At 45.7% G+C, this 19570-nt stretch overlaps 1 protein-coding gene across 18 annotated transcripts in view; it reads left to right on the forward strand.

Moving 5' to 3' along the window:
- Positions 1-19570, forward strand: part of PTK2 (protein tyrosine kinase 2) — a 188561-nt gene that overhangs the window by 116826 nt on the left and 52165 nt on the right. For 10 of the 18 annotated variants that reach the window (XM_019657844.1, XM_019657843.1, XM_019657827.1 and 7 more), the window contains 5 exons: positions 2173-2256; positions 3208-3225; positions 10138-10194; positions 11572-11592; positions 12683-12780. In XM_019657844.1, coding sequence (XP_019513389.1) covers positions 2173-2256; positions 3208-3225; positions 10138-10194; positions 11572-11592; positions 12683-12780 — 278 coding nt within the window. The remainder of the gene's footprint in view (positions 1-2172; positions 2257-3207; positions 3226-10137; positions 10195-11571; positions 11593-12682; positions 12781-19570) is intronic. The other 8 variants (XM_019657840.1, XM_019657841.1, XM_019657842.1 and 5 more) reach the window with 5 other exon arrangements.

Here is a 19570-nt window from a genome sequence, read left to right on the forward strand (position 1 = left end):
TGGAGGGCAGTGTCACTGGCCCTCATATGTGGGATCCGAACCGGGGCCCTCTGGCATCCCAAGCCAGTTCTTAACCATCGCGCCACTCGGCCGGCCCTGGAAGTTTCATTTTCTTTTAACTTTTTATCATGGGAAATTTCAAACGTGTACAGAGTGTTAGAATTGTGTAATGATCCTCCCAAGTACTCATCGCCCAGATCCAGTGGCTAAAAACTTGGAGCCAGTCAGAGCTCACCTCTGCCTCCGCGCCTTACAAAAGCACAGGTCCCCCGCTGGGCGTTTTAAGGCATCTGAGAGTCAGACAAGCACAGCTGGTGGAACTTGGTTTGCTGCGCCTCCTGTCTCCTGTATCTGTCGGGGAGGACTCTTTTTCTGATCGCAGGTTGTTTGTTGAAGAATTGTGTCACGCTGTTGTTCCCCACACTGGATCTGGCTGATCACATCTCTGATATGTGGACTGCGTTCCTTTCAGGCCCCTGTATTTCTTAGAAGGTATCGTTAGGATCAAGAGACGTTTGATCAGAGTGGGCTCAGTGAATTTTTATTTTACAAGAGTACGTCGTGGTGATGTACATGGCACCTGGCCGTCTCTCTCTGTGACTGAGACCCGTCGGTAGGTTTGGTGAGCCTGTGATGCATCCGTCACCGTCCCTGGGAGCTTTTTACCTAATGGCTTCGGCAGCCACTGATGCTCATGCCTGGGTTTCCGAGGGGCGACCTGCAAGCTGTGCCATTTCTTCCTGGGTCATTTAGCTGGAATACTTCCAGAGACAACTTACCCTCATCAGCTGAAGAGAAATGCCTATTCTTCCCTTCATTTACCCGTTTTTAAATAATGAGCACCTCACCTCCCTAGCCAGACGTTGTTGTTGTTGTTGTTGTTGTGTGGCGTTTTCCCTTCTGAGCATCGTTAGGAACGTGTGGGGCTTCAACACTGTTGAGGGCAGGGGTGTTCCCATGACCACCCCAGGCAGCATGATTTGCTAGAAGGACCATTTTCTCAGAACACGGGGCTCAGATAGAGTTCAACATCATCAACTAAGTAATGTCTGAGGAGGAGGAGGGTCGAGCGGTCTGGTCAGAGCGCCTGTGCTTCACTCGTGTGTGCAAGGAAAGATGGAAGGAACGTGCTGGTCCACGTGGACGGACCTCGCCATGCTCTCGATGTTGCCTTAAATGTGGGAGTCACAGCATAGCGTCTGAAAATACTGCTAGATTTTGTTTCACTTCTCATTTCTGCTCCTAACATGTTGATAACGTCCATAGTTATGCCCCCTAATCCTGACCCATGCTGTCCCTGGGCCCACACCTGACATCCTGATCTTTCTGGATGGGTCCCTGTGGGCCTGTGGTTACATTTTCATGCCACCTACCTATGTCTTTTGTGTCACCTGTTATCAGCGCTGCATATTAAAGGGCTGCGCTGTCCCTTGTTGGACTTCGCTTTGGTATGCTGATGCTCTTCCCACCCACACTGTAATCGTCGCGCTGTTTTCGAATTGTGCAGGGAGCTCCTGGAGGGCTGGGATGTGTCAAGTGACCCAGCAGGTCCCTAACACAGAGCTGCTTTCAGATGAGTTTGGAGTGCGTGAATGAGGGGGTGAATGCATAAAGGATGCTGTGGGAGGGGCTTTGCAACCTGTGTGTGCAAACAGCCTCATCACCAGTTCTTATGTGAAGGTGATTTGTGTAAGGCGTCCACTGACTGTGAGTCTGTGTCTTTGCTGATGGTTTGGGGGAAGTTGCTCATAAAGCTCTTTCCCAAATCAGGATCTGCTAGTTTTCTGCAGTTTTGTCTTTATGGTTGAATGTTGGATGTTCCTTGAATTATTTACTGGTCTTTGTTTTTTGTCGTTTCATTTTGTTTGGATTTGTTATCTGTAAAGCTACCTTGCACCTCACTTGGCTCTGCGGAGCTGGGAGACTCCCTATGTCTTGAGAAAAGTTTCTGTATCTAGTGCTAATCTTTGCTAAAAGAGGAAATTGCATTTAAAAATGTTACTATGTTTTTTAAAACCCAAGTCAGTCATAGTGAGAAACTGTGTCAGTAGTCAAATAAAGCATTGCAATCTTGTGTTTGTTTTTATAGTATACCCTATTATGTAACGTAAGTTTCCTTTGTATTGAAATAATGTTTCTGTTCTTCTCTCTCCTCCCCGCCTCTTTGTAAAGGAGTCAGCCCCTGCCAGCATAAAGTTAAGAAGGCTAGGCGCTTTCTCCCTTTGCTCTTCTGTGCCCACGAACCTCCTCCTGCCGGTACTGCGCTCACCCCTGCACAGGCCCTTACTAACCCTGCGCCCAAGCAGCAGTGGGTCTAACTGGACGCTTGTAGCTGCCCTGAGCAGAGCACACCGTTACCGGTGTCTGTGTGTGTGCTGAGGGCTCCCTGCAGGTCTTCGGGCCGCTCTGCTGACAGAAGCCTGTTGGCCCGTGTGCAGATTTTACATGCATGGCAGGGCAAGCCGTAGTGCTCTGGGTTCGTCTGCGGGTCTGTGTGGCACCGCAGAGGCAGCAGGACCCATGTTTGCAGCGTGGGCTCCCTGTCACAGCATGCGGCCCAGGCAAGGGGTGTGAACGGCCAGCGCGGCCCCAGCCGTCTGCTTTTGTGCTTCGGGGCAGCTGGTCGGGTGCTGTAGAGTAGAGGGGGTTCTAGGAAAGTGGAGTATTTGTAACGATGGAACAGAACTTCTTCCCACGCTGCATTACATAAACGGAAACGTGACTTGTCCGCAGAGCTTTGGACGAGGCTCGTGTGCTGGGCTCCCCGGGAGAGCCCCGTCAGGGCTGGTCCCCTGGCCATCCTTGGACACACGCACTCGTGACCAGCTGTTTTCGTTTTTCTCTAAGAGGATACAAATTCCCAGTGAGGGGGGTGGAAGCCATTTTGAGCATTTCATTGTGAGAGGCAATGCAGTTAATTTTGCTTAGCATGGTAGAAACCGACTTAAACACAGCGCTGCTATTTAACTTTGTATAACGTGTTGACAGCTTAAAACTAGGAGTAATGCCTTAAATCAAGTACACACACTTCCTGCTGCAGTCTTTCTTTTACCTTTTGAATTAGACCTTGGGGGGCAATTTTTTGTTTTCTTTACACTTTGATTTACTTGTCATTTTAATAGTGTTTTTCCTCTCTCCCCTTCCCTCTCTCTCCTTCCCTCTCTTCCTACCCACCCCCCTTTCTTTGCATGCCACCTGGATCTGCAGATGAAATTAGTGGGGACGGTAATAATTTATTTTCACATTCATGTTACTAATATGAGATAATTATTTATTGATATAAATATAGTTCAGCATTCAGTGAAAGGCAAAATGAGATTTGAGCCAAGAGAACAAGCATGAAAAATAACAGTGTGAACAAACGACCTAAAAATCGCTTAGGGCTTTGATGCGGAAGGACAACTGTCACTTTAGCACATCTCAGTGGTAAATCTGAGTTGCATATATTCGTAGAGGGTTTTCTAGATTTCATTATTAAAACTTCAGAGTTGTAGAGAAATTGTCAAATAGTATCATTCAGCGAAATTAGTCCTACTTGGAAGCAGTAAATGGTAGTGATCCACACACTATTTCTCAAGTACGGTGCATATACACAGTAATCCTTAGTTTGGGAGTCAGGCGGTGGACAGCAAAGGATGCAAACTGACTAGTAAGGGCACACAAACTAATTTGAGAAGTCCCAGCTGTGGTGACAGTGGCTCTTGTTCAAGCAGTTGAGGAAAGCACTTAATAAACTAGAAATTGAAAAGTCACATTTAGCGTCTTATGTTTTCCATTTACTTTGTGCACGGGCTGCCTGAAACTATACTCTTAGACCAGCGGTCCTCAACCTTCCTAATGCCGCGACCCCTTAATACAGTTCCTCATGTTGTGGTGACCCCCAACCATAAAATTATTTTCGTTGCTACTCTATAACTGTAATTTTGCTACTGTTATGAATCGTAATGTAAATATCTTTTTGTTTTCTGATGGTCTTAGGCGACCCCTGTGAAAGGGTTGTTCGACCCCCAAAGGGGTCGCGACCCACAGGTTGAGAACCGGCTGCCTTAGACAAAAGGAGTAAGATTGGGAGGTGCATTTTTTCCCTCATGATTAACTGAAAGGTTGCTTTTACTGAAGATTTCATCTGTGCTCACTTTTGCGGTAGGATTGATAACTTAGGCTTAATGAGCACAGAAAGCACGTAACTCAGTTTGACATTGGGAGAGTGTGTCATCTTCCTGGGACTTTAAGCCCGAAGATCCAAACTCACTGCTTAGCTTGCCTCCATGATAGGAGCATGTCCGCAGCTTCCTGGGACTTCCCTTTTCTGCAGCGGGCCCTCCTTCCCAGATCAGGCATCCACAATGCCACCGGGCACTGTGTTCACTGCTATGCAGGCGAGGAAACTGGCCATTGGAGGGTTCAGACACTGACCAGCCGCGGCTGCTGGATGACGAGTGAGTGGCCGGGTGTCAGGTCCAGCCTCTCTCCCGCGCCCCCACTGCCCCGTCCTGTCACCAGCTGACGAGCTGAGTGATCGTGAGTGAATTGCTTTGTCCATCTGCTGTGTCTTCGTCTGTGAAGCTCCGTGCTTGTTACAGGGATTACTGTGAAAGCATACGGACTCACACAGAGGCCTGCAGGTGGTACAACCACATTATGGACGGAAGGAAAGCATTTCCATGCGTTTGCCCACGTCTGAGTTTCCCAGAACTATTCATTCGATGGGGCAAGTGCTTGTTCCCATTCAACAGCCGGATAAGCTGAGCCTTAAGCATTTGGTCACTTAGTCCAGGCCGAATAGGGCCCACCTCCTGTTTCTATGTCGCCCCTCGAGCTAAGAATGATAATTACATTTTTAATGGTTGAGAGCGGATCAAAAGAATAATAATATTTGTGGCATCAAAACCATATGAGCCTCAAATTCCAGTGTCCATAGTAAGTTCCACTGGAACACAGCCACACCGTTCATTTACACGTTGGCTGTGGCTCTTAGCCACAGTGCTGTGACGGCAGAGCTGAGGGCTTTCACTGGAGACCGTGACCAGCACTGTCTAAAATATCACTGTCTGGCCTTGTGCGGGGAAAGGTGGCCGGCCCTCGGCTAGGCCGTAGCTGAATAAGCTAGTTGGTGTCACAGGGCAGGGCCGGGCCCTTGCTCGCTTCCTAGGAAAGAACCCTTCCCGCTGCTCCCCAGGGCACAGGGCTAAGCGCGAGCCTGGCTCCCCAAATTGGGCAAGAAGCCGCGCCGTTGGTTAGTCCCCCTGAGTTGCCGGAGCCGTCTAGTCACTGCAGATGTCACCCTGTCACCCTGCGGGATCGGTGACTCATCACACTTTCTGAGGGCCCCGGGGAGGCCAGGCAGGGGGACACAGTGTCAGAATGCAGGTGTCCAAGCCACCGCCAGCGCCACCCAGGGAAAGGGCCACCGTTTCCTGCCAGGTGAGCCAAGGAGGCGCGGTGACAGAGTCGCACTGTCTGCGGCCTCTGCTGGGGGAAGTCGGCAGGTGTCAGCATCTGAGAAGCGTGGGAGCCTGAAGGCTGCTTTTATTTGCAAGCAGCTGATGACGGGTCGTCATCCACTGACCCCGCCCAGGGCCCCTGCTCTTTCTGTGCGTGTCCGTACTTTCAGTAGTGATTTGACTGTGTCTCTTTTCACCTGCTTCCATATGAGAACTTAGCACCTGCCTCACTTCTGAGCTGGGGGTGTCTGTCCTTTTGATATGTCTCCCTGTCATTTTTACTTTACCACATATCGTGATACCAAGCCTTTCAAATTATAATGCTGTCCATGCTCTTAGAAGTCTCCTTTTTTTGTTGTTTGTTTTTGAAATATTTAACTCTTGGGCCAGGGATCCTGAAATTAACTATCTCCCAAACACATAGGCCCAGGCCAGCCTTTCTGTGAGCAGCCCTAGAGCAAAGCTGTGCCGGGGGTGGGGGGAGTGGGGGTGTCCTCAGAATATCCCTGGGGGACAGTCCATGTCTCCCGTCAGCATGTGGAAGTCTGTGAGCCAGCGCGCTCTAATGCCAGCCTTCCCGCATGATAGATGTGGGGCCGTGAGAAACTCACCTGTCCTCCAGGTGCCTCAGTGTCCTGCCTGTGATGCAGGCGTGATGACAGTGCCACCTCAGGGTTTCCGCAGGGATTCAGTGCCAGCATACGGGGTTGTGCAGAGCGTGTGTGGCATGGGGTAAGCGCTCGGGAATGCCAGCTGCCATCCTCAGTACTCGGTGGGGACACAGACCTGCCTGCTCCATCTGTGCCCAGGGCGTTGACGCTGCCTTTTTTTCCCCTTTATGTTTTCGTTGGGCCGTGCCATTGTTTTGGAGGCCCAGGCAGTTTCGCCTGCGCCCCGATTTTCCAGAGGCCCCGGGGTGTGTAAAATACCTCTCCAACCAGTGCCATACTATCCATAATCCTAAAAGCCAGGAAAGCAAAGGAGAGGATAGAACCAAATCAGTATCCAGAGCTCTCGGAGAAGCGCAGCGAGCGGAGGTTACAGTGACACTTCAGAGGCCCTGACCTTCCACAGTGCTGACTCTGCTCCGTGAGAGCCCGCTCAGGGGACTCACAAGCTCCGTTCATGGCAGCAGAAACGCTCCGTTCCCATTACCACTCAGTGCACACACCTGTACCCCAAATGTCATTGTGAAGAATTCCCGGATAGCCTTGATAACCCCGAAAGGTTTTATCTAGAATTCCCAGAACTGCAAAGGAAAAAAAGCATAGGTTCTTCCTGGTGCCTGTGGATTAATTGAAGTGTATGCAGCTTGGTTTTTCCCAAATCAGTTTTGTGTGCTAGCCTGATACATATTAGCTATTTATTTTTACTGCTTCAGAAGTGTTTCAGAGGTTGGTTATCTCCACTGAGGGCTTTATAAAAAGAGGCAGCCCCGGACCCATCACAGTCAGACCAGGACAGCTGCATCAGCCTCAGCAGGTGGAGGCCCAGTGCCACCCACTGCCAGCTTGTCCCCAGAGCCCAGAAGCGGCAGAAGAACCTGTGTGGGCAGGGCCGCGCCTCAGCCCTAACGCACCTCCTGTGATCCTCATAACAACCCTAGGGACACATGTTCTCTGTTTACACATGAGGGTGCAGCTGAGGCAGAGACGGGCGGTGACTTCTCAAGGTCAAGTGGGTCACCTCTAAACGTGTGGTGTGTGCCTTGTCCCGAGCATCACGGCTCCCCCTTCACCACTCAGCCTCGCACAGGCAACTTGGCTTCCCTTGCCCAGTGTCCCCGGGACACGTTGTTCACTCTCTGTGTCGCCTCAGTGCATTCGTTCTTCTTGTTCAGCAAGGACTTGCCAAGTGCGTTCTCTGTGCCGGGCACTCTCTGGGTGCTGGGAACAGAGCGATAAGACACACAGGGCCCCACTCCCATGAGGACCCCGTTCTGGGAAGGGGGCAGGCAATGGACAGGGAACCAAGGGCTGCCAGGTAGCTGGAGGTGACAGGTACCGAGGACGAGAAATCAGGCAACGTGATTAAGAGTAATGGCGTGGGGGGCAGGTTAGCTTGAGGAGGGGTCTCTGGATAGGTGACACTGGCTGAAGGCAGAATTGGCCCAAGCCAGCTGTCACGCGTGGTAAGCCCTCACTCCGTCAGAGTCACTGCTTTGCTGCTGGGCAGTCTCACACCTTCTCCATGGTCAGCAGACACCTGCTCCCCGCAGGGCCTTGAGGATGGGCGGGCAGTGACCCCCACGGCCGTGGGCCCCCCAGTGCCTGTGCTGTGGATTGGCCATAACATCTCCTTAGCGAAGCAGGAGGCCAAATGCCGGGACCGTTACAGAGTCCTGAGTGGATGGACGTGTGAGTGGCTCTCAGGCCCCTGTCCTGCCAACACAGGATCAGCTCTGCCCTTTCCTCTAAAGGGCTGTGCTTTGTGTGAGGACAGGCAGGAGGGGCAGCGTCCTTGGGGGAAATCCAGTGTCAGTCGCTTCAGCTTCCTGAGGGGAATGGCACGAAGCTGAGCTTGTTAAGTTACGCGATCGAGAGAGTAGCTGGGTGGCGAACATCTGTGTGTCACGGGCGGCGCTCCCGTCCTAGCTGTGAGTCGTGTCCTCCTGCACTGGCACTTAGTCCTGCTCCTCACAGGTGCCGGAGTAGCTCCCTCTGTCCCCAGGTGTCCTTTCACAATGTCTTTTGTTAAGCCATCTTACACGAAAGCCTAGAACATGGCGATTTACTAAGAGTAGGTGCAGAGGGAAAAATAAAGAAATAAAAGACTGCAAGGTTTGGGGAAGATTCGATGTTTTTCTTTAATCCTGTATGTAGTATTATTTATAAGCATGTAAGAATAATGTAGATTGTCCACCTGTTACATCGGACTTACGAATAGTTTATATTTGCTCAATGTCTTAAAGAGAATTAACTGAGTTTACGTTCTGCCAGCTGAAATTGTTTTTAACTTGAATCATTTTTAATGATGATTACAAATGAAGGAATGAATTCTCCCAGGAGCCCTTAGGTTTGATCTCAGTCATCACCATAGCAGTATGTGAAAGGATTGGTGTCCTATAGAGGGCAAACGATTAGGTTGTTGGAAAAGTCATGACGTATTTTTTCTGTTTTTTTGTTGCAAAAATGCATCATGACTCTTCCAACAACTCCATATATATATATATATATATATATATATATATATATATATATATATATATATACACACACACATACAGTCTCTGTTTTCTTTGGTTTCTGTAATTTTAATATCTGAATGAAGTAATGATGGCAGCACAGAAGAAAGAACTTTTAGCTTTTAGTTTCTCTGCGGTTTATAGTGGCCGCCAGGTCAAGTTCTCAAAACAGAACTCCCTTTAAATGATAATTCAGAAAGGACCTCCGCTCCTTCTCGGCCCAGCAGCGTAAACCCTCACGCATGCGGCAGCTAAAGGTTTCCCTCTTCCAGGTGTTTCAGCGGGAGCGTTACCTGAGTGGGTGCGGTTTCCTTCACGTGGGTTTTCCCCCCGTTAATATGGTGGTGGATTTTTAAAAAACTTTTTATTATGAAAAATTTAGGCATGAAAACCGGAAACTCGTATAATGAACCCCATCTGCCCATCACAAGTTTCAGCAGTTACCAACTCTTGGCCTCCCCACTCGCATCCCGTCGCCTTAAATTCCTTACCAGCAAGGATCATACCGTTCCACCTGTAAATACTCCCGTATGTGTATCTTAGAAGAAGGGGACTCCCTTTAAACACAACCATGTCATCTGCCCCAAAAATATCAGTGATAGGTGTTCACTGAATTCATTGAGGGGATCATCTCGCAACACATGCGTACATCTCACATAGTCACATTGTCCCCCTCAGACGAATGCAGTGTTACATGTCAGCTACATCTCAGTAAGACCAGCAAAAGAAGGCAGTCCTCGGCGGGGAAATGGGTCAGCAGTAACCCTTCTGTCTGTCGTGTGGTGCATTTTTAAGCTGCTGGGTCACTGAGAGGAAGAGGTGGAGACACTGGGACCCTTGACCTTCTCTCAGAAGAGAACTCACCTCAGTGTGCTCTTCCGTCTCATTTTATTCTTTTTGGTAGGCCTGTTACCCTTTGACATTAGTGTGTACTCTTCAAATATCTGAGTGAAAAAGTTACAAGAGATAAATTCTTAGGTTGCTTTCACCCTGAACAAGTGAAATGAGTTAGTCCAGTGATCTCCTCAAAAGTCGCTGCCATTTTTTGTTTTCCCAAGGAGGACATTTGGGTTAAGCAGGAGAGTCTAATTATGAATAATATCAGACCCTGTGTGTGGAGATCCCTGTCTCGGTTGGAGACGTCCCAGCAAACACGGTGGGTTTTAAACCCATTTTTGGTGCAGTTGAGGGAGTGTGGTGCATTCAGGACAGATGGGTGGACTTGAACCATATGCATGGTTGTTTCATGTGTTTCTGTTTTTCACAAGGGCTTTCTGTGTTAGCTCTGTTTGCTCTCTGAGAAACAAGTCTGTGTCTTGTAACACACTGGGCCATGATGTCACTTTTATTTCCATAAATGACTCATGTGTGAGCAAAAATTGAGTAATAATGTTTTAAGATGACAGCATAGTAGAGGATTTAGAAAGACCATTTTGCCTTTCAAATTATATTAAAGGCCAGGAGGTCAAATACTTAACCTCTCCCAACATACCCTTTCCTTTCCTGCAGAAACAGACGACTATGCTGAGATTATAGACGAAGAAGACACTTACACTATGCCCTCCAGTAAGTAGACTGCTGATTTTGTTTTCATTCTGATTTGACAGACATTTAACTTTTAAATATCTCACATTTATAAGTTTTACATATTTACCATCCTTTTAGAGCTATTTTTAATACTTCATTGAATGCATAACAGAAATACTCTTTTCAGCCTTCAGAATTCTGTATTTTACGTGCCTAAAACTCAAATATCTGTAGTGAGTCAGTTTAGTTACTGGTGTTTTGTCCTCTTTCTTTCTGGCTCTGTGATAATATAACCTTTATGGATTAGAGTATTTCCTCTGTGTAGAAAATGAGTATTATTCAAGTTAAGTACATACATCTTTTATTCAACTCTTTAAATGCATATATTCAGTGAGTTGCGTTTCCCCGCTGAAATGTTGTTCTTTACGGCCCTTGCCTAACCAGTTACAAAAAACTCCCCTCATCCAGCCCCGTACAGCTCGGGTGGGAGGTGTGGGACACAGCGGGGAGACTCCTTATGAGTTTCCAGAGATGGCAGCTCTCTGTTTCTCTCTGCTGTGCTGCTTGTTGGTTGAGGAGAACTAGAAGCCCCAGGTTTCGAGCTGGAGTATTTATCCCAGGTCTTGAATTGGAGATGCCCTTGAAATTTCATTCACATAAGAAAAATTGTAAACCTACCTTTTAAAGAGGCCCAATTGTGATTCCACCATACAGCCTTAGAGGCCGAAATAATTCAACCACTGACATCCTGATTTCAGTGGAGCGGTACATGTTTGTAGGAGAAATGTTTGGGGGCTTTATCCTGTCGTGTAAATCTTTCAAACGATGCTCAAATCCAGACTTACTATATATACACTGAGGAGATGCTACCAAAACAAGGAGAACCAGCTGTCCCTGTCGGGCGTGCATAACACTGGGGACCCTTTCGAGAGCTTCTGTAGTAGAGAGCGATTCAAAACAGAGGCAAAAGCTAAAACTTCAGTGGGTACGTGTTCGACTTGTGGCAGCAATTTGGAGAAATGTTTAAATTTAGGTTGGAATTTTTGGTTAGCCATTTAGTCATTTTTACATTCCTGGAGAAAATCCAAAATTGTATTTGTATGTTTATTATTTAGAGTTGAGCAGTAAATGTCCAATATGGCTGGCTAACTTTTCTCCAGACCCCACAAAATGAGTTTATCATATAGAAATTAATGAGAGAGAACCTTAAAGGTGGTTTACATCACATCGAGTTAACTTGAGGAGATGTAGTTTTTACTTATGTCTAGTCCTTTTTTTAATCATATTTGTGTTAAAATATTTAACAAAGTAAATATTATTGAAATGCACTCTCCGAGTTGATTGTTGTTCACCTAATTGCTATTAGTTATTTCTAAGCAAGGTCTTCAATTTTTTTCTCTCTTAATTGCGATACAGAAAGCTATGGAATAGATGAAGGTAACAGGATTCCTTTAAAATAACTGCATTTGCTTGCAATTGCAACCTATGGAATGATACGGGATGTTTCCATTTTCAGTTAACTTTTATTTTTAAACTATTTTTCATTGGTTTACTCATGCTGTGAAATCAATGGAACTACTAGCTAAAGTGATTTTAAAGAGGAAAACACCATCTAAAATTTGGGTTAAATTTTCTACATGATTTATAATTAGATAAACCGAGGAGAGAGTTGAAAACTATTCAGCCATCATCGTATTCTGTTGGCAGTCACACTAATGGGACATGTGCAGTATGGGCTGTGGGATGGCGTTCCTGATGGGAAGAAGCCAAAATTCGTACTGTGTAATTAATTGGATTGGAATCAAGCTACTCGGTTCCTAGGGGTATTTTCTTTCCATGAGCCTCAACAGCCCATAAATAATGGGTTTTGTATATATAAATCAACAGTTTAATATATTAATTTGAGGCAAATGCCCTCAAAAATATAAAATATTCATAATTTATGTAATATATTCAACCTGATTACAAGTCATCTCATTTTGAAACTAGTTTTTAGAAGTTACCTCTTTAAACTCTTTTAGCTCCGTGAATAATACCAAGATAGGGTTATAATAAAGTGGAACACTCTTAAACTTTTAAGACTCATGACAATTTTTGTTGCCTCCATATTTACAAACTTTAGTTATTTGTAAAATAATTGCTTTAAATATGTTTTTTAGCCTGCATATATTAATACCTGAACTAATAGTGCTCATTAATTAAGCATATAATTTATTATTTGGAGAAATTATTTAGAAAACTATCAAATAGATGTAAACTAAAGCAGACATTAAAAACTATCCCCAAAAATCTACCTTTACTAGAACTCATTGTTTTGGTAGTTCAACCAATGCCATAGCAGTTACATAAACTCCTTTTAACAAGCTGTTTAAGAGAATTCCACTATGTTTAAAGCGTTTTCATAGAAAAACGTGTCTGATAAAACTTCTACTTATGGATGATAATGAAATGAAATGTGTCAAGTGTTATTTCTGCGTTTGTAAGATTGTTCCTAAGTGTTTTTTGACGTGCGGATTCTGTTTTGCAGCCAGGGATTACGAGATTCAAAGAGAAAGAATTGAGCTTGGGCGGTGTATCGGAGAGGGCCAGTTTGGAGACGTCCACCAAGGCGTTTATGTGAGCCCCGTAAGTCCAAACGCCTGGGCTGCTTTCACCGTTTAAGTTCACATTGCCTCTTGTCTGTCTTCCTAAGCCCTTCGCTCTTTGAGGTATTCACAGTTGTCTTTTTTAAGCTTATCATGTATGCCAACTTACTTGATATATTCCGAAATCAAAAAATGGCCAAATTATCTCCTGGAGGGTTGGGTCTGTCCTTTCTTCATTTTAATTCTTTAGCCTCTGTCATCAGCAATAGAGCCCATAGATGATTGTTCTGTCAGGTGGTATTAACAAGTGCGTGACCAAAGTCAGCAGTTAGCCAGGATTCCCACTCACCTGCATTTTTGAAAAAAGAACATTAATTTGCCCCAAATTGCCCTCCAAAAGAGATCAGTGAATTTTTAAATTTTTTATTTAATAGCTTTATAGAGATACAATTCACATATTATAAAATTCACTCTTAATGTGGGCCATTTAGTGGGTTTTTTAGTATATTCATGGAGTTGTCAATTTTAGAACACTTGCTCTACCCCCAGAAGAAACCCTTGTCAGCAGTTACTGCCGTTTCACCCGCCCCCGCCCTCGGCACCCACTCTGCTTTCTTTTTCTGTAGGTTTGCCTCTTCTGGACATACACAGTCCATATAGCAGTGCTTCGTTTCTTTTTAGCAGCAAATACTTTGTTGTGAGGATAACCCACTATTTGTTCACCCGTTCATCAGCTGATGGTTGTTTGGGTTGGTACTGTTGGGTTGTCGTAAAAGTCATGAGGCATTTTTGCAACGAAAAACAGAAAAAATACATCATGACTTTTTCGACAACCCAGCACTTTGGGGCTATTATAAGTAATGATGCTGCAAACACCCCTGTACCAGTTTTCTGTGTACATAGCTGTCCGTTCTCCTGAGTATATGTGTAGGAGTGGAGTGGCTGGGCTATAGCATAACTGTTTAACATTTTGATGAACTGCTAAACTGTTTTCTAAAGGAGCTGTGCCATTTGCATTCCTAGCAGCTGTGTGTAAGAGTGCCCATTTCTCCACATCCTCACCAACACTTATTATTGTGTCTTATTTATCAGGTCATTAATTTTTAAATGACATTTAAAAACAATAGTGCACACGTGCTCCGGAAATGTTTTCACTAGAATAACGACAGGTGTCGAGGTGACGCTGATGAAGACAGAGGAGCACAGATGCCTGACCTTGAGTGGTGCTCCTGCTTTGGGGACCACACGTGGCGCTTCCCCAGTCACTTGGTGTCTGCGTGTTCACACCCTTTCCACACGCACTGGTGACACACTGATCGTTACTTGCCTCACCGGAGAGCTGTAGGAGATTTCGGTCAGCAGCAGGAGATAATTGCCGCCATTTAGCGAAACAGATTAGAAGCTCAGTTTTTTAAAGTTCAGTTATAAAGCCTTTGCCCTTGTACTTATGTAAAGTTATGTCATTTATGATACATTTTCAGCCATTAACTCCTCCTACAGTTGTTGGTTTTTTTTTTTTTTTACTATATCCGTGTTGTTTCATCTTCCTGATTCTCTTAACTCTGCTCTTTGGAGCAAAATGCGGTAGAAACAGCCTTGGATCTAAATTTAGTCAGAAGACCTCAATTTTAGCCCTGACTAATCCTGCCTGTGAGAGCGACGTAGGGAGGTGAAGCTTCTGCCCCTAGCTGACCGCAGCCGAACCTGCTGGGCTCTGGGCTGCCTTCCTCCATCTGGAAAGTCCTGACAGCCCAGCCACAGACCAAGTCACAGGGAGTAAATAGAGGTTTGGCGGGCTTCGAGTTATTTTATTGTTTTTAATTTTAATTTTTCAGTTACAGTTGACATTCAATATTATATAGTTTCAAATGTTCAGCATAGTGGTTAGACATTTACATAATTTATGCAGTGATCCCCCTGATTAGTCTAGTCCCCACCTGGCACTGTACAGTTATTACCATATTATTGACTGTATTCGTTATGCTTTACATCCTCATGACTATTTTGTAACTGCCAGTTTGTACTTCTTAATCCCTTCTCCTTTTTCACCCAGCCTCCCAACCCCCCTCCCATCTGGCAAACCCTCAGTTTGTTCCCTTTATCTATGAGTTTATTTCTGTTTTGTTTGTTTGTTTATTGTTCTTTAGATTCTATATGTAAGTGAGATCATATGGTATTTGTCTTTCTCTGTCGACGTATTTCATTCAGCATAACACCCTCTAGGTCCATCCATGTTGTTGCAAATGGTAAGATTTCATTCTTTTTTATGACAGATTAATACTCCATTGTACATGTGTGCCACATCTTCTATATCTAATCGTCTATTGATGGTTGCTTAGTTTGCTTCCATATCTTGGCTGTTGTGAATAATGCTGCAGCGAACATAGGGGTGCATATATCTTTTCAAATCAATGTTTTGGATTTCTGCAGATCAATACCCAGAAGTGGAATTGCTAGATCAGACGGTAGTTGTATTCCTGATTTTTTGAGGAACCTCCATACTGATTTCCACAGTGGCTGCACCAATTTGCAGTCCCACCAACAGTGCAGCAGGGTTCCCTTTTCTCCACACCCTCGCCAACGCTTGTTTGTTGATTTATTGATGATGCCATTCTGACAGGTGGGAGGTGGTATCTCATTGTGGTTTTAATTTGCATCTCCCTGATGATTAGTGAGGTTGAGCATCTTTTCATTTGCCTGTTGACCATCTGTGTGTCCTCTTTGGAGAAATGTCTATTCAGATCCTTTGCCCAGTTTTTAATTGGATTGTTTCGTTTTTTGGTGTTGAGTGGTATGAGTTCTTTATAAATTTTGGATATTAACCCCTTATCAGATGTATCATTATGTAATATCTTCTCCCACCCAGTAAGCTCTCTTTCATTTTGTTGGTGGTTTCCTTTGCTGTGCAAACACTTTTAGTTTATGAAGTCCCATTTGTTTATTTTTTCTCTTGTTTCCCTGGCCCGAGGAGATTTATCAGAAAAAAATATTACTAAGAGCAGTGTCAGAGAATTTACTGCCTATGTTTTCTTCTAGAAGTCTTATGGTTTCAGGTCTTACATTTAAGTCTTTAAACCATTTTGAGTTTATTCTTGTATATGGTGTAAGAAAGTGGTCCAGTTTCATTTCTTTTGCATGTATCTCTCCAGTTATCTCAACACCGTTTATTAAAGAGACTGTCTTCACCACACTGTATATTCTTGCCTCCTTTGTCATAGGTTAATTGACCATATAGGTGTGGGATTACTTCTGGGCTCTCTGTTCTGTTCCATTGATGAATGAGTCTGTTTTTATGCCAATACCATGTTGTTTTGATGACTATAGGCTTGTAGTATAGCTTGATATCAGGTATTGTGATTCCTCCAACTTTGTTCTTCTTTCTCAAGATTACTGTGGTTATTCAGTGTCTTTCATGGTTCCACATAAATTTTAGGATTATTTGTTCTAGTTCTGTGAAAAATGTCATTGGTTTTTTAATAGGGATTGCGTTGAATCTCTTGATTGCTTTGGGTAGTATGGACATTTTAACGATGTTAATCCTTCCTGTCCATGAGCACTGTATATGCTTCCATTTATTTGCATCTTCTTCAGTTTTTTTCTACAATGTCTTACAATTTTCCGAGCACAGGTATTTTACCTCCTTGGTTACATTTATTCCTAGGCATTTAAATTTTTTTGATGCAGTTATAGTGGGATTGTTTTCTTAGTTTTTCTTTACTTGATTCACTGTTAAAATAAGCAATCCATTTTAGTTGTGAAAATAAAAGAGAACAATTTTTTTAATATCCATAGTCCAGTGTTTACTAAATATTTGTTGAATGAACCCTGCCCCTCAGAAGAGTTCCAGGGTTCACATTTGTGTTCACTCTCTCTCTGATATATGTTGTACGTGAATGTTTATTTTGTTTTTAATGTGGGAGTCTAATTTTATAGTGCAAAGGAATCTTCATTTCTCTTGGTTCCTATTAAAAATCCTTTTTCCGGATTGTGTTCTTTAGTGTTCTATAAGATCAAACAACAGTTTTTTTTAAGGATTCTTAATAATTGGCCAGAATGTAACTCAGCATAGATTTCGTGGGCAAGAACCTACTGTTGGTTACTGGATTTGAGATTCAGTAATTCTCTCAGCAATTAATTATCAGTCGTTGTGGTGGGTCCATAATAATGAACAAAATAGGCAAAATTCCTGGTCTCACCAAACTTGAATTCTGTCTGAGGCCCAGGGGACAGGCAGAAACAAAAACACTACTGAGTGGGGAGTAAGTGCTCTGAGAAGAACACAGCATGGGTGAGAGGACGTCAGGATGCTTGGCCCGTGCGATGGTCAGAAAGGCCTTCTGACAGGTGACAGACACGGGCAGAGACCTGGAGCAAGGAAGGGAGTCGTCCGTGAGCTCCCCAGGTAGGCATGTGCTAGGCAGAAACTCAGCCAGTCCAGAGACCCGGCTGTGGGACTGGCGCTCCAGGGAGGCCGCGTGGCTGCAGGGCGAGGAGGGGGTGGGGAGCCAGAGGAGATGAGGCCCCGTCGGACACGGGCGTGGACGGGGCTGCGGGCCTTGGGGTCAGTCTGAGAGGAAACGTGGAGTTTATCGACAGGCTTCTTAGCACGTGTTTTTCTCTTTATTACCAAGTTTATCAGGCTTGTTTTCTATCACTTGAGCATCCGCTGATCACTGGTACATTCTCTCATCATCATTATCCTCGCCTTAAAATTCGTTTTGAAATCTGTTTTTTCTCTTAAGGTATCCCAGAATAGTCCTTCTCTAGGTTTATTTGTTAAACTCTTGCTAATGTCCACCAGCTATTATTAATTCAGAGCCTAATCATACACCTTTTATGGAGGCAGAGTGGACACCAGAGTGGCATTTTTATTGGACATCAAAAAAACCCTCTCCTAAGGGCCGGCCGAGTGGCTCAGTTGGTTAAGAGCTCGCTCAAGAGTGTGAGCTCTGAGCAACAGTGGTTCGATGCCCAGCCCGAGCTGAGCAGCCACTGAGCTGCCAACAGGTAGCAGGATGGCTCAGCTAAAAAAAACAAAAACAAAAAAACCCTCTCCCCCTAAATGTTGCCTGTATTTTAAAGAAGGTTTTTAAAATATATCTGGAGAGTTACCCAGACATGTTGGAATCTGACCCTTTTAAAAGTTTTTTAGAAAAAAACAACCTTCGAGCTAACTCTTCTCCAGTATTCGGTCCCTCTGTGGACCATGGGGAGGGGTTGGGCATTTATTCTAAGTCGAATGGGCATGGAAGCCTTCGGAGGTGTTAAGCAGAGCCATGAGATGCCCTGTGGAGATTCGATGGCCGAGGGGCACAAGCCATGTACTGCTGGGAAAGGAACACGGAGTGAGGGGGCCGTGGGGGTGGAGGTGGTGGGCTTACAGCAGTGGTGGGGGCGGGCAGGCCGGTCCTGGATACAGGCCGTGGGAGGCACCAGTTTACATGTTACATTCATCCAGAAACACCCAGAAGAATGCTTGACCAAGTGTCTGGGTGCCGTAAAATTGGACCATCACAGTGGGATATCAGTTTTGTTTTGGTCACATCACATTTAAAATAAGTGCCACATCCTAGTTAGGACAGGGACTAGACTGGGTATTTGAGTCTGGGCTGAAAAGAGAAGTGAGGACTAGCGATGGAAATGTGGTTAGCCAGAGGTGGCACCTGAGTCCTTTGGCACCGGCGGAGATACCGTACACTGGAGTCGGCCTGAGGACTGAACCCGGGCATGTCACACACTGAGAAGGTCAGAAGCAGTAGCTTGTCCCTCATACCTCTGCCGATGCCGCTGTTCTGCCCGAGGCTGGAGCCTATGTGGACAGATACCCATAGTTATGTAGCAATAGCTCTTCTGTTGAAAGCGTGACATTCAAATTTCATCGGCATGCGAGACACTCCCCAGGGCACCATGTCACAGCCAGGTCTTAGGACAAGCAGCAGCCCCTCCCATGCTGGGGGGTAATGGGTACTGTGGTACCAAGCTGCTGCCACCCCCTGCGGATTGTCACAACTACACACTGCCCTCAGTCACCCCTGAAGAAGTGCCCTATCACAGAAGGGGCGTGTCACTGCCAGCGGGATGACCGTGGGCAAGCCATGTGCCTTTTAGCCTCTGCTGAGTCATCTCTAAAATGGGTAGTCAAGGTCCTCCTGTAACCTGGTCTCAAGAGTGAAGTACCCTGTAAGCCCCGTGACGCCATTTCCACAAAGCACAGACATTTTCAAGACCTCCTGAGAAAACGAAAGACAGAGAGATCACACAGCCCTCCCAGGGGACCAGGGCCTCAGCACCCTTCACAGCTGTGTGATGGTGATGCCATCTGGCCCCTCCCCGGGAAGGAAGAGGGAGACTAAAAACAAGGCGCTCCATGGTTCCTCTCTTTCCTCCTGGGGCTGCAGCCTCTGCCCGGCTGCTCTCGTCCCCTCAGGACCCTCTGCACAGAAAGGCAGGAGGGCGCAGTGGTGCCAGGGGGCGCTCAGCAGCCTTTCGTCTGCCGTGGTCCTTCCCGCCTTCTCCCCTCTTTCTTCTCCTTCCCTCCGGTCCTCCGGTCTCTGCTGCCTCTAAGAGAATGGGAGGCACCTTCCGAAAATAGTATGACACAAGATGCGGGCTGGTCTGAAAAGACAGCACAGCAAGAAGACAAGCGCCTGCGCTGCCTGGAATCGTCTGTGGACTCTGTCGGTTTGCCTGACGTGGCCTCTTAGTCCTGCTCTTTCTTAAACTTGTTCAAGGAAAGCTGGGCTTCTGTGCTCCCTGGACAGCGCTTTTTCTTGGGTTTCCCCACCTTGCGGGGCACCCTGTCCCCCTTGCGTTTTCTCCTTCTCCACCTC

The sequence above is a fragment of the Hipposideros armiger genome, unplaced genomic scaffold (genome assembly GCF_001890085.2).
Source record: "Hipposideros armiger isolate ML-2016 unplaced genomic scaffold, ASM189008v1 scaffold_280, whole genome shotgun sequence".
NCBI classification, from domain to species: domain Eukaryota; kingdom Metazoa; phylum Chordata; class Mammalia; order Chiroptera; family Hipposideridae; genus Hipposideros; species Hipposideros armiger.